The following is a 13,300-nucleotide window of genomic DNA, read 5'->3' as shown; positions in this document are numbered from 1 at the left end:
CCAATGAAATATAGCCACTTTCTTTTTCATTGTATCAATACGATGGGCCTAGGATAGATCTTCAGAGATGCCGACACCCAGAAACTTGAAACTGCTCACCCTTTCCACTTCTGATCCCACAATATCATGAGAACCATTAACTTAGGGTTTTTTTGAGTATTGACAAAGATGCCTCGAACTATAGTCAGATTGTATCTGAATACCTGATGGAGAACAAACTACTGCGGTTGCCAGATGATGTAACTTTCTTTGTATCTCCACTTTCGCTAGTGTAAAACTTTGTCACATCTGGAAGCCTGTATCTGAACCTGATGCAAATAAATCCCTATAAGAATCCTGGTAACTTTTGGGGTGATTAAAATCTGCAGAGAAACGGTATTGGGGTAAACATAGAATACGAGAGAATTTTAACTTCTCACTGTGAATTTGAGGCCTGGAATTGAAGTCTGCGTTCTCACCTTTGAGATAGGTAGTGACAGGTCCCAGAAAGGGTCAAAGACTGTGGAACAGTAGCCGCACTCATTGCAGGTTAGGGAGCTTCTTAACTGACCCACGAAGAGATCTGAGGAAAAAAAGCAGAAATCAGCCAAATTGATCTTTAAGAAAGTCTGAACCCCTCCTCTATCCATCCCTCTATTTTCACATTCTGAACAAACCATTTTAACTTATTGAAATCTTTGGACATACAGTATATACCTGACTAAGTGCACATGCAAGCTGAAATATTCTACACTCACCTACAATCCTACTGTCTTCTCTCTCGGTGTATTTCTTCCACATTCTTCTGCCTTTCTCATCATCACTAGAAGGGGACAGCAGTGGTTAAACTGGGAACTTCCATTAGACAGCAACAGTTTTCAACACAAGGCAACACTAAATTATATATAAAATAATAATAATATAAAAAATGTAATTGAGGACCTGAATTTCTAATTATAAATTTTAACAAAGTCTTGAAAAAATTGCCAGTTAAAAGGAGTCCATGCAAAACGAGATTGTGTTAACATCAGATGGCAGTGCAGAGTTGGGTGGTATTGTTACCTGAAACTACTAAAACCTAGGAGATTTCTGAAGTTTTTCAATTACTTCAAAGAACCAAGAACTAGAATCAAGGAGGAGGGAGGAGAAGATGGTGGCGCGGTGCAGTGCACGCGGCCGTTCCGAATGATATCGTATGTGTAACTAGGGGCCGTGCACAATCCTGATTTGATGGAGACAGACGTGAGAAGCACAGAGGAACACCTGGAGAAACTTCTGAAATGCCCGCTTCGCTGCCACTGTGCGATGGAGAATCTCCGGAGGGGAAGGCCCCAAATCCTCGGCTTTGCCTATTGCTTGTTGCCGGGGCCGGGGTCGAAGCGCTCGGCAGAGATGATGCTCGGTGTCAGAGAGCTGGTCGGAGGTTCGAAGTTTTTGGACGGACTCGGAGTCGGACTGTGGTCGGGTGCTTCCAGGATGCTGCATCGGCAAGTTTGCGGTGCTGGAAGCTCACGGCAGGAAGAGTTTTCTTCCTTCAACCATCTGCAAGAGATGATGGGACTTTCGAGAGACTTTGAGACTTTTTACCGTGCCCATGGTCTGTTCTTTATCAAATTACAGTATTGCTTTGCACTGTTGTAACTATATGTTATAATTTTGTGGTTTTTGTCAGTTTTTCCAGTCGGTTTGTCATGTGTTTCTGTGATATCATTCTGGAGAAACATTGTATCATTTCTTAATGCATGTATTATTAAATGACAATAAAAGAGGACTGCGTGTCCTCATAATCTAATCTAATCTAGAAGCACATTTTTGCAACTAAATGAAAAGTACTTGCAATAGTTTAATCACTCCATTGGATAAGTGTGAAGACTGCCAGCATGTTGACAGATGGAAATAAAAAAACAAATAAAAAAGTTAAAAGGAACCTGAGGGGATACAGGGATGGATTATGTGACTCATTAGAAATCATTATTACATGGCGTAATTAGATTAGATTATGAGGATACTCAGTCCTCGTTTATTGTCATTTAGAAATGCATGCATTAAGAAATGATACAATGTTCCTCCAGTATGATATCACAGAAACACAAGACAAACCAAGACTAAAACTGACAAAACCACATAATTATAACATATAGTTACAACAGTGCAAAGCAATACCATAATTTGATTAGAGCAGACCATGGGCACGGTAAAACAAAAAGTCTCAAAGTCCCTATAGCCCCATCATCTCATGCAGATGGTAGAAGGAAGAAAAACTCTCCCTGCTGTGAGCTTCCAGCGCCGCAAACTTGCCGATGCAGCATCCCTGGAAGCACCCGATCACAGTCCGACTCTGAGTCCGTCCGAAAACTTCGAGCCTCCAACCAGTCCTCCAACACCGAGCATCATCTCTGCCGAGCGCTTCGACCCCGGCCGCCGAGCAACAGGCAAAGCCGAGGACTCGGGGCCTTCCCCTCCGGAGATTCTGGATCACACAGTAGCAGCAGCAGCGAACAGGCATTTCAGAAGTTTCACCAGATGTTCCTCCGTGATTTTCACGTCTGTCTTCATCAAATCAGGATTGTGCACGGCCTCCTACTTGACAGATAACAGATATTCATCACCAGAGAGGCTGTGCGCGCTGCCATCTTCTCCTCCCGCCAGACTAACAACTGATGTTAAATAAACATGAGGAAGAAGTGGCTAAGAGAAACTTAAGAGACTACTACTACATCGACTCAGGGCTAACGGGCCGGCGTCGGGCACGATGGCAGATTCTCCACTTCTCCCTCTCCCTCATCAGTGTGTTCAGTTCGTTTACATTAGCCGCGCCACTGTCTTCTAGGAGCGTGTTGACCATAGTCTTGGGAGGGCACCCAGGGTTCATCCTCCCGTGCTTGGGCTCCCATATGATGACTAGGCTGGCAGGTAGCTCGGGGTGGCGTAGACAGTGTCCCACTAGTTGCAGTCTTCTCACCTCGATTTTAGTGGTGAGAGCGGTAGGTTGTTATAGAGCTCGACGTTCGAGAAGTCAAGTTGAATTAATGTGAAACCCACAAAGAGAAGCAAAAAGACTGAAGAGCAGTATGGGGAAAGGAACTCAACAATCTAACCACACCAGGGTCCAAATGACTGGAAGTAACTTGTGAGCAGATGACTTCAGCATGGCAATCCAAAAAGGTATTAATCACATGGCCACTTACTTCAGATGATCCAAATCTTCCATCCCAGCTTTAGACCGCACCAGCACTCGGTACACTTCATTGTGAAGGCCATCCAATAAGAAACGGAGGAATTCCTGGGCATCCTGTTGGCTGAGTGAGTAAAAAAAAAATCATAGATAAGATCCAGTGAAGGACAATGGACAAACTTGCATTGGTATACCACATTTCACCAAACACTTAAGAAGGTTTAATACGAGGAAGAAAATTGTAGTGGCTGGTTTCAGTCCTGTTATTTATATGTTGGACATCACTTACTTATAACCCACAAATCGTGGGGCATATTTCTGTATCTGTGTTTTGAATTCAGAAGGACTGATGGGGTCATTGTTGGGGGATGTCCAAAGAGCCTGGAGCAGCTTTGCAAATTCTGCAAGAGAGACCAGAGAGCAGATTGTAAGTGCAGTTTGACATACAGTACCATGCAAAAGTCTTAGGCACATACATATAGCTAGGGTGCCCAAGACTTTTGCACAGTACTGTAAGCTGTTCTTTAATATCATTTCCTGTGTGGTTTAATTTTAATTTGATTTGAAGCACATGGTGGAAAGACATCCATCTCTATTTTTACAGATACAACTCAACTTTTAAATGTGTTCATAGAATTATCCAGAATGAGAAGCTTTGTCTCACTTATGAAAGAGTTTTCCAATAGATTCACTATCCTGTTCTTTCCCTAGAGCCCTGGCAATGGTATCATTTGGACCATCCTTACAGGCCGGACATTTCGACTTACAACTTGTTGTGTAAACAAATGAGCCATCATGGTGCCTCTAATCCCTTTCTTGACGACTTAAATTTGTTCCTCCTAGTTACTGACACTTCTGTCTTGGAAACGTTTTTTCCTTATTTACTTTGGTTTGCACTGTGGTACATCTAGTTCCGCTGTTAACTCAATTCCAATCATCCCAGGTCAACCCCAATCTCCAATGCTGTCTGTGGAGAGTTTGCACATTATTCCTGTGACTACATGTTCCAGTTCAGTCCTCCACCCCCACCCCTGCCTCAAATACTGAAGATGTGAGGGTTAGTCATTTAAATGGTGAACATAAATGGTTGAAGCTGGGAGTGTTGTAGGGAGTATGTGGAGCATAAATGGGATTAGTGTAGGATTGTTGTAATGGGATGATTGGTCAGCTTGGGTTCAGTGTTCTGAAGTTTCCTGTGCTGTATGACTCTAACACTGTCAGAGCTCCAAAATGTGAATCCCCCCAGTATTAACCCAATGATCAAAGATGAATAATCCCAGTTATTTTTGAATGACAAAAACATTGAACACGGAAAGGTGACTTCTTGCTCTGATTGTTAATGGGATATTTCCTGTTACATTACCCACTCATGAGGAAATCAAGCCTACAGACACTGAAAGGAGCGGGACCTTACAAGTGAGGATTCAGAGGGGATAAATTGGGTTATTCCCATGAGACCAAAAGGAAAGTGAGCCTGAAATATTAATTTGGGATATCTATTTGATACTGTTTCCTTCCTTTTTCTGCTGCTTTTACAGGTTTCCCCTGCCATCCGAAGGTAGAGCGTTCCTATGAAACGGTTCGTAAGCCGGAATGTCGTAAAGCGAAGAAGCAATTACCATTTATTTACATGGGAAAAATTTGTGAGCATTCGCAGACCCAAAAATAACCTACCAAATCATGCCAAATAACACATAACACCTAAAATAACAGTAACATATAGTAAAAGCAGGAATGATATGATAAATACACAGCATATATAAATCAGAAATACTTCTCTACAACCACTGCCTGCACTGTTCTCCGTAGCGAAAATCTCACGCAAGCGCCGTTGGCAAAAACACGGCGCAAGCGCTCTCGGCAGAAAATCTCACGCAAGCGCTGTTGGCAAAAACACGCTCTCCAGTAACCTTTAGGCTATGAAGCTGCCAAATCATACCAAATAACACGTAAAAATACACAGCCGATATAAAGTAGAAATAATGTATGTACAGTGTAGTATCACTTACCGGAATTGGGACAGCGTCGAGCACACTGATGATGGTGTTAGGCTGGGTCAGAGGTTGGGGTGGTGCAGTGGCCCCCACCCTCCGGGCAGCGACCCAATACATTGCCGTGAAGCATGCAGGGGTCTAGCGGTAGCTGGGAGGCACACAGCACATCTTTAAGGAAAAAGCTGAAATAAACATGCTAATTAATTAGCTGCCGCCTGGCACGTAATTGTCGGCCCAGATCAGAGGCAACGCAATCAGCAATCAGCTCTTATCCGGGCCGACATTTACGTGCCGGGTGGCACCTAATTAATTAGCATGTTTATTTCGGCTTTTTTCTTAAAGATGTGCTGTGTGCCTCCCGGCTACCGTTGCATTCTCCACGAATCGGTATCTGCCCAGGGCCCGGGGGTTGGGGTGGTGGGACACTGGGATGTCATCTCATTGTCGTCTGTTTCCATGAGGGCAGACAGCTCATCTTCTCCTATGACTGCCCACCTCGATGTCAAAGGTCGAGGTTGGTCGTCTGCTGTGGCTGATGTGGAAGGCTTGCTAGACTGCTGAGCCTCACGCATTTTTCTATCATACAGTTCTTTATAAGCACTCAAACCATCTTGAAAATATGCCCTAAACTGACATACCCTTTCAAAATTAAACTCATACTTTATCATTGCAGTGAAAATCTCACGCAGTTGCTTCACGTTCAGTTCCTGGACGACTTCACTTTCGGTCCGTTCGCTACTGCATTCGGTTTCGATTGTTATTCTTTCCTCTTCCAATTGCATCAGCTCTTCATCTATCAGTTCTTGGTCATGGGGTGTCAAAACCTCTTCAACATCATCTTCGTCAACTTCCACAAGCCAAACTCACATTGTCCTTACTTCGTTCACCACGATTGAAATGCTTATTTATGTCTAGTCTTATGCTAAGTGTAACACCCTTACGAGCTCTTTCAGGCTTTTCCGATACCTTAGAACTCATCTTGCTAATGGCTGCTCACAGGCACGTGTTTAAGCAACACCGGCTAGAATGCCGTTCCAAATCTGGGGAAGAGTGGCTGCTCAGGGCATGCGCTGCCTTTTATCGCGTGCTGATTTTTTTTGCGCGCTGCCTTTTTTCGTAAAGCGAACATTTGAAAAGCGGGGGACATTCGGTTACATATTGCCAGAGAAAGTACAGACACTGTGAAAATCAGTGTCAGAGAATGAATTCACATCCTCTCCTAATCAACCCCACCCCAACCCCATTTTACTTTGTCTTCTCCTCCTGGTCCAGCTTTAGTCAAATACTTCATTCTGTGCTATAACCCTCTGCAAATGGACAGTGATGGCAGCAAAACAAGGACAACGCAGCATCTGGTACCTTCAAAATTCAGTGCTTCATGAAACTCAAAAGGTTGAATGTCAGCTGTGATTTTTACAAACCAGTAATGATTTGCATCTAGTGGGCAACTTTCTCTTGCCACAAGTAGGTAAATGGTGGAATGCTTGACAATAATAAACCATTGAAATTTTGGAAGCAATTATATTGCAAAAGATATCTTAGTAGTTAATACTTACACGCAGTGACCATTTTCTTAGGTACATCTGCTCATTCATGCAAATATCTAATCAGCCAATCATTTGGCAGCAACTCAATGCATGTAGACATGGTCAAGAAGTTCAGTTGTTATTCAGACCAAACATCAGAATAGAGAAAAAATGTAATCCAAGTGACTTTGACCATGGAATGATTGTTAGTGTCACATGGGGTGGTTTGAGTATCTCAGAAACTGCTGATCTCCTGGGATTTTCATGCACACCAGTCTCCAGAGTTTACAGAGAATGGTGCAAAAAACAGAAACATCCAGTGAGCAGCAGCTCTGTGGGCCTTGTTAATGAGAGAGGTCAGAGGAGAATGGCCAGACTGGTTCACGCTGACAGGAAGGCAACAGTAACTCAAATAACCACACGTTACAACAGTGGCATCCAGAAGAGCATCTCTGAAGGCACAACCCATTGAGCCTTAAAGTGTACTAGACAAGGGGGTGACCCGTTGGGGCACCCTTTGAGAGAAGGGTAGTGCAGTCTGATCTGACCAGAATGAACATTAAATTTTCCTGAATGCTATTGGTATCGCTTTGCTTTGGAAACTGAAGTAGAAAACCTCAGTTTATTAAAGAACAACACGTAGCAAAGCAAATATAGCTCCTCCTCATTTAAAAAAAGTCACTTTTAATGGCATCATTTCTGGTTTATCTGCCACCCTTTTGCCTCTCGTTGTCATTCTGGAGACGTGCAGCCCTTTCATGCCCCGTCTCTTCATCTCTTCTGCTGTTTGTTGTTTGTCTCTGATCCTAGAGACGTGCATGCCTCTCCTCCTCTGTCTCTTCTTCTCTCATTTTTTTTTGTCCTGACTCTTTGATCCTGGAGTCGTGCGTCCCTGGCCTCGTCTGATTCTTGTTATCTCCCTCTGCTTGTCGCTTCCCGACGACGTTTGGCGTCATCTCTTGACCATAATGTCCCCCTTCCCTTTCCACGTGGCATAATTAGGCTGACCATTTTTTTTACCCTAATGCTGGATAGAAGATATGAAGCAGTAACATCAAAGGATGCTGTGATCATTCTTGATGATGTGGTTGGCGCTCTCCTAAATGGACATGATATAGTCACCGCTGTCCTTTGACTGCAGCAAAGGGTTTTATGGGTGTCTCGGAGTACATCATTACAATAAGATTTAATTATCTCTTATTGATGGGTGGCAATTAGATCTGTCCCAATCCTGCACATGCTGATGGTGATTAGCAGAATGTGACCCCTCAAAATAGAGCTGCTCTGCCCTTTTGCTCCAGTAGGTGTCGCTGCTGAGGCTGGCCATGCGCATGCGTCGGGCTGTCGCGTCCCGATTTCCATGATGGCGGATCGGCTCTCGGGTGAAAGGGAGCCTGTTGATTTTTGCAAATGAGCAATTTTATATGAATATATAACTCTGAACTTTGCCTGCATTCTGTAAGTTAGCGCATTTTAATTCGATTGAGCCGAAAAAAGCGCCGCTGTAATGCACCGTTTGCGCTAATTGGAGGTCACAAAACAGACAGATAGAGCATGAGAGTTTTAGTAGTATATAGATGGGCTACAGCAGCAGAAGACGACAAACATACCCAATAAAGTGTCCACTGAGTGTATGGTCAACTGGCAGTAGTTATAACAGTATAATTGGGGTAGAGTATACAAGAAACCCAGGGGCTGGGTTTAATACTTCATTGTATTTGTGGCATAAAAACAGATGATGCTGAAAATACACAGCAGGTTAGATGGCATTTGGTAACTCCGACTGGGGAAGCAGAGATCTGAGGGCATGCCCATTGCTCCAGACCACATTCATCAGGAGTGCTCACCTTCCATGAGTGCCATGTTGGTACGACTCTGGTTGTTGAGTTCTCGCCGGTAGATGTTTTGGACACAATAGTCTCGCAGCTCCCGAGTGTTGCTCAGACACTGCAGGATGGAATTCATGAAGCACTGCAGCAAATGCGGAGATGGGAAAAGGAACATAAATGACCAGGCACATCAGAGACAACCCAGGTAGAATAGCTCTGGGCTGTTCTGCAGAACAATAACTCACATTCACTGAGGCATTGCTATGGATCCCAAAGGTAGGACAGCATTGCTGTCCTGGCACCAATAATTTGCTTAACTCTTAACAGTAAGAGAAACAAAAGATGAGCTGCAATTACTAAGTGATAACCACACTCAAAAGGTGGAACAGGAAGCCTCATGCAATAAAATTCCAAGAGACTAGAACATTTCTATATCATGCATTCCTGTCTTTGTTTTCCTCTCTTCCACTGTTCATCAATTGATTTCCAATCCTATGGCACTAGCGATAGAAACACAGTCTCAGTCAGAAGACCTTGGGTTTGAACCCCAAACAGTTCCACCGAATGGAGACTGCAGCATGGTCTCTGAATTCCAGATAAATATTCAGCACCATACTTACATTTGTCAGGGATGAGCTTGCTCAAAAAAACTCTCAAAGCAGCTGAATTTGCTTCAGATCAGGTGTGGGAGATGCTGCCATCAAACGTGAGAAACGATAATGATATTGAGAGGCAGGTTACCCCTCCGTCCACGACCCCAAGAGTTTTCTCTTGACTCACTTTCTTTCATTGCAGTTCACTAACCCCCACCTGCAACCTCTAGTGGTGTTTAAACGTAGTTTGAATGAGCAACCTTCGCTCATTTATACAACAGAGGCAAAAGCAGATGTCTTGGATTCAGTTGGCTGCCTGTAAATCTTGCACCACAGTTTACACAACACGGAAACACTCCAATAGTGTTTAATCAACAAAGGCTGTTTTGGGTTTGATTCACAAGCTGCCTAGAACTTCCCTTGTTTCCTACTGTCTCACCTTGTCCAACTGATGACACTGGTGATAACCCCTTATATGACATGCAGTAAACACATTACTCAGAGTCATTTTTAAAAGGTATTGATGCCCACTCTGCTACTGGTGTCATCTGGGAAGGATACATCAATATTAGAGAAATCATCAATACCCACAGGCTGTGGGACAGGGGGAAGATTTTTCAGCTAAAACTTTTGCTCCCAATTGCTTCAGTGACCAGAAATGGAAATTGTGTACAGATTGAAGGAGACCAAAGTTTGCCTGGAAAATTCTATCCTTGGTGCCTGTTCTTGTTCTTCTCTCTTTGCGGAAGCTTCAAGTAGTCACCTCATGACCCAAATCCTGCCATGTTCACAATGAAACTCGTGCCAACCCTGGAACAGTTCCCTATTTCACGTCTATGCTATCCTGCTGATCTGAAAGCGAAAGGAACCCTTGTTTCTCAGAAATAAAATTTGAGCTCTCAACACATGACTTTTACAGGCAACAGCGGGCCCAGCATCTCATCAAACACTCATGGAGCAGTTACACCACAGGCAGGATACAAAATAAACCTTCATCCACATTTTCCCATTAAACACTCATAACATAGGATAGACAAATATGCTGTTTGACCAACTTGAGAGTGCGTTAGAAGCAGTGCACTTGGGAGTCAAACCTACTGAGAAACAGAATTGAGTCTCACATAAATTGGGATGATCATATCCAGTAGATTCCTTCAATATAGGAACCAAATGAAGATTAACAAAAACAGTTATTGCACTGAAGAAGTCTCTCTAACAGTGCCAATTCTCTAAAACCAGGCTGGAGTTTCCAAAAATTAACCTTTAGACTACGGCCTGTCATCCTACTCACCCCCAAAACCAATACAAGTAAACTGCAAAACACACTCTTAAATAAGTGCCAATTTCTGGGGATTATCCAGAATCAAATTAATCTGTTTTCTACTGAAAATGAAACTTACAGTGTTGCCCAGATTCCGAAGTCCCACAAGGCCCTGGCTGGTTTTAGAATTCTGTAAAACAAAATGTAGGAGAAATAAAGATTAAATTGGAGATTTTAAATATTCTGGAAATAATAGTCTCACAGGTGGGAGTCCATTGGGCTTTGAATTAATTAGAAGTGAAAAACACAAGGGTAGAACAAACACCTAAATCACAGTTGAAGTAAACAATAATCCCAGTACTCAATGTTCTCATATCCTTACACATTACAAAAGAAAACTAATTAAACATGTCCTGACATGGATACTTATTAACCTGACGGGTGCTGAGGGTTTAGCTTTTATTAATAAAGAAGTTACTTCCTTCCCTTACCCAAGCTTATGTATACCAAGTCTCCCTAGAATACCGGTACCCTACCACTTCAACTGACTCTCCTTGGGTTGATGGTCTATCAGGGACCACTGTTCCCTGAGGTATTGGTTCAGGTGAGATGGAGGTTAGTACAATGCAAAAGTGGCAGGATTAATATCTTAACCAAGCAACCACTGCTCGTGCATAAACATTCCTGTGACCTAGACTACCTAAAAGTTGGCACCTCAAGGCTCTTGAAAATACCACGACACTGATATGATGAGGGAGCCAACATCATTTCCAACACTTCCCTCCCCTTTCTAGATCTTGCTGTCTCTATCTCTGGAGACAGCTTATCTACTGAAGTCTACTATAAGCCTACTGACTGTCACTGCTATCTGGACTATTCCTCTTCTCATCCTGTCTCTTCCAAAAATGCCATCCTCTTCTTGCAATTCCTCCGTCTCCGCCGCATCTGCTCTCAGGATGAGGCTTTTCATTCCAGGACGAAGAAGATGTCCTTTTTTAAAGAGAGGGGCTTCCCTTCTTCCATCATCAACTCTGCTCTCAAATGCATCTCCCCCATTTCACGCACATCTGCTCTCACTCCATCCTCCCGCCACCCCACTAGGAATAGAGTTCCCCTTGTCCTCACCTACCACCTCACCAGCCTCCGGGTCCAACATATAATTCTCCGTAACTTCCGCCACCTCCAACGGGATCCTACCACTAAGCACATCTTTCCCTCCCCCCCTCTGCTTTCCACAGGAATTGCTCCCTACACGACTCCCTTGTCCATTTGTCCCCCCCCATCCCTCCCCACCGATCTCCCTCCCGGCACTTATCCTTGTAAGCAGAACAAGTGCTACACATGCCCTTACACTTCCTCCCTCACCACCATTCAGGGCCCCAGACAGTCCTTCCAGGTGAGACGACACTTCACCTGTGAGTCGGCTGGGGTGATATACTACGTTCGGTGCTCCCGATGTGGCCTTCTATATATTGGCGAGACCCGACGCAGACTGGGAGATCGTTTCGCTGAACACCTACGCTCTGTCCGCTAGAGAAAGCAGGATCTCCCAGTGGCCACACATTTTAATTCCACGTCTCATTCCCATTCTAATATGTCTATCCACGGCCTCCTCTACTGCAAAGATGAAGCCACACTCAGGCTGGAGGAACAACACCTTATATTCCATCTGGGTAGCCTCCAACCTGATGGCATGAACATTGACTTCTCTAACTTCCGCCAATGCCCCACCTCCCCCTCGTACCCCATCCGTTATTTATTTATATACACATTCTTTTTCTCTCTCTGTCCCTCTCACTATACCCCTTGCCCATCCTCTGGGCTTTTCTCCCCCCCTCCCCCTTTTCTTTCTCCCCGGACCTCCTGTCCCATGACCCTCTCATATCCCCTTTGCCAATCACCTGTCCAGCTCTTGGCTCCATCCCTCCCCCTCCTGTCTTCTCCTATCATTTCGGATCTTCCCCTCCCCCCTCAAATCTCTTACTAGCTCTTCTTTCAGTTAGTCCTGACGAAGGGTCTCGGCCCGAAACGTCGACTGTACCTCTTCCTAGAGATGCTGCCTGGCCTGCTGCGTTCACCAGCAAATTTGATGTGTATTGATCAATGTCCTTTTCCAGGCCAACTTGATCAGCATTGGATTGTCAGTGATGCTGGGCACACCACCTCATTCTGAGATCTCTCAAAGGCGGAGATAACCACATGGACAGAAGAAAGGATCTTCGGGTGTGCAAACTTACCTTCAAAACACATGTCTCCACTGATAGCTAGGAACTTCTGATGCATGACTAATTAAAAAGAAGCATTTGCGATGGTATTCAGAACCAGCATGGCCCTTCACTGGGAGCACACATTGCCCCTTGTGTTGGTGGCAGGAGGAACATTTGGTGTCACAAGCTACCCGCCGGGCACCTCCTGCCCTATCGGCCGAAGCCACTGTGGTTTGCACAATGGCCATATTAGCTTCCTCTGAACTCAAAGCCAAGCGGAGGCAGGTTATCCTCAATCCTGTGGGACTGCCTCCAAAGAACAAGAATTCTAATGCAAAACAGTTACAGCAAGTTATTTAGCCTGAGAGAAACATCCTTAAAAGTCACTTTTGAAGTCCAATGTGATGCACCTAAAGAGGAAATGAATATTTGATTTACTATGTTATTTAAAAGGGAATAGATCTGATTGCCTCACGAAGGTTACGGGGAGAAGGGAGAAGAGTGAGGTTGAGAGGGATAATAAAATGATGGAATGGCAGAGCAGTCTTGATGGGCTGAATGGCCTATTCAGATCCCATGTCTTATGGTCTACCCTTCCTCTGACAGTATGTCACTGCCTCACCACCCTTGCTCTGAGTGTGTAGCACTGCCTCTGTATTGGTCCACTACAGTATGCTGCTCTCTCAGGGTCAGTCCCTTGGCAAAGAAGCACTGCCTTTGTACTTTACCTCTGAAC

The 13,300-nt window shown here is 44.3% G+C and overlaps 1 protein-coding gene across 4 annotated transcripts in view; it reads right to left on the bottom strand.

Moving 5' to 3' along the window:
• LOC134340901 (ubiquitin carboxyl-terminal hydrolase 2-like) overlaps positions 1 to 13,300 on the bottom strand; it is a 138,509-nt gene that overhangs the window by 9,575 nt on the left and 115,634 nt on the right. For all 4 annotated transcript variants that reach the window (XM_063038484.1, XM_063038483.1, XM_063038485.1 and 1 more), the window contains 6 exons: positions 10,497 to 10,547; positions 8,522 to 8,645; positions 3,444 to 3,555; positions 3,168 to 3,278; positions 738 to 802; positions 459 to 562 (listed from right to left, as the gene is read on the bottom strand). In XM_063038484.1, the coding sequence (XP_062894554.1) occupies positions 459 to 562; positions 738 to 802; positions 3,168 to 3,278; positions 3,444 to 3,555; positions 8,522 to 8,645; positions 10,497 to 10,547 (567 nt within the window). The remainder of the gene's footprint in view (positions 1 to 458; positions 563 to 737; positions 803 to 3,167; positions 3,279 to 3,443; positions 3,556 to 8,521; positions 8,646 to 10,496; positions 10,548 to 13,300) is intronic.

This window comes from Mobula hypostoma, chromosome X2 (genome assembly GCF_963921235.1).
Source record: "Mobula hypostoma chromosome X2, sMobHyp1.1, whole genome shotgun sequence".
NCBI lineage: Eukaryota > Metazoa > Chordata > Chondrichthyes > Myliobatiformes > Myliobatidae > Mobula > Mobula hypostoma.
This window is presented reverse-complemented; position numbering and strand designations above follow the sequence as displayed.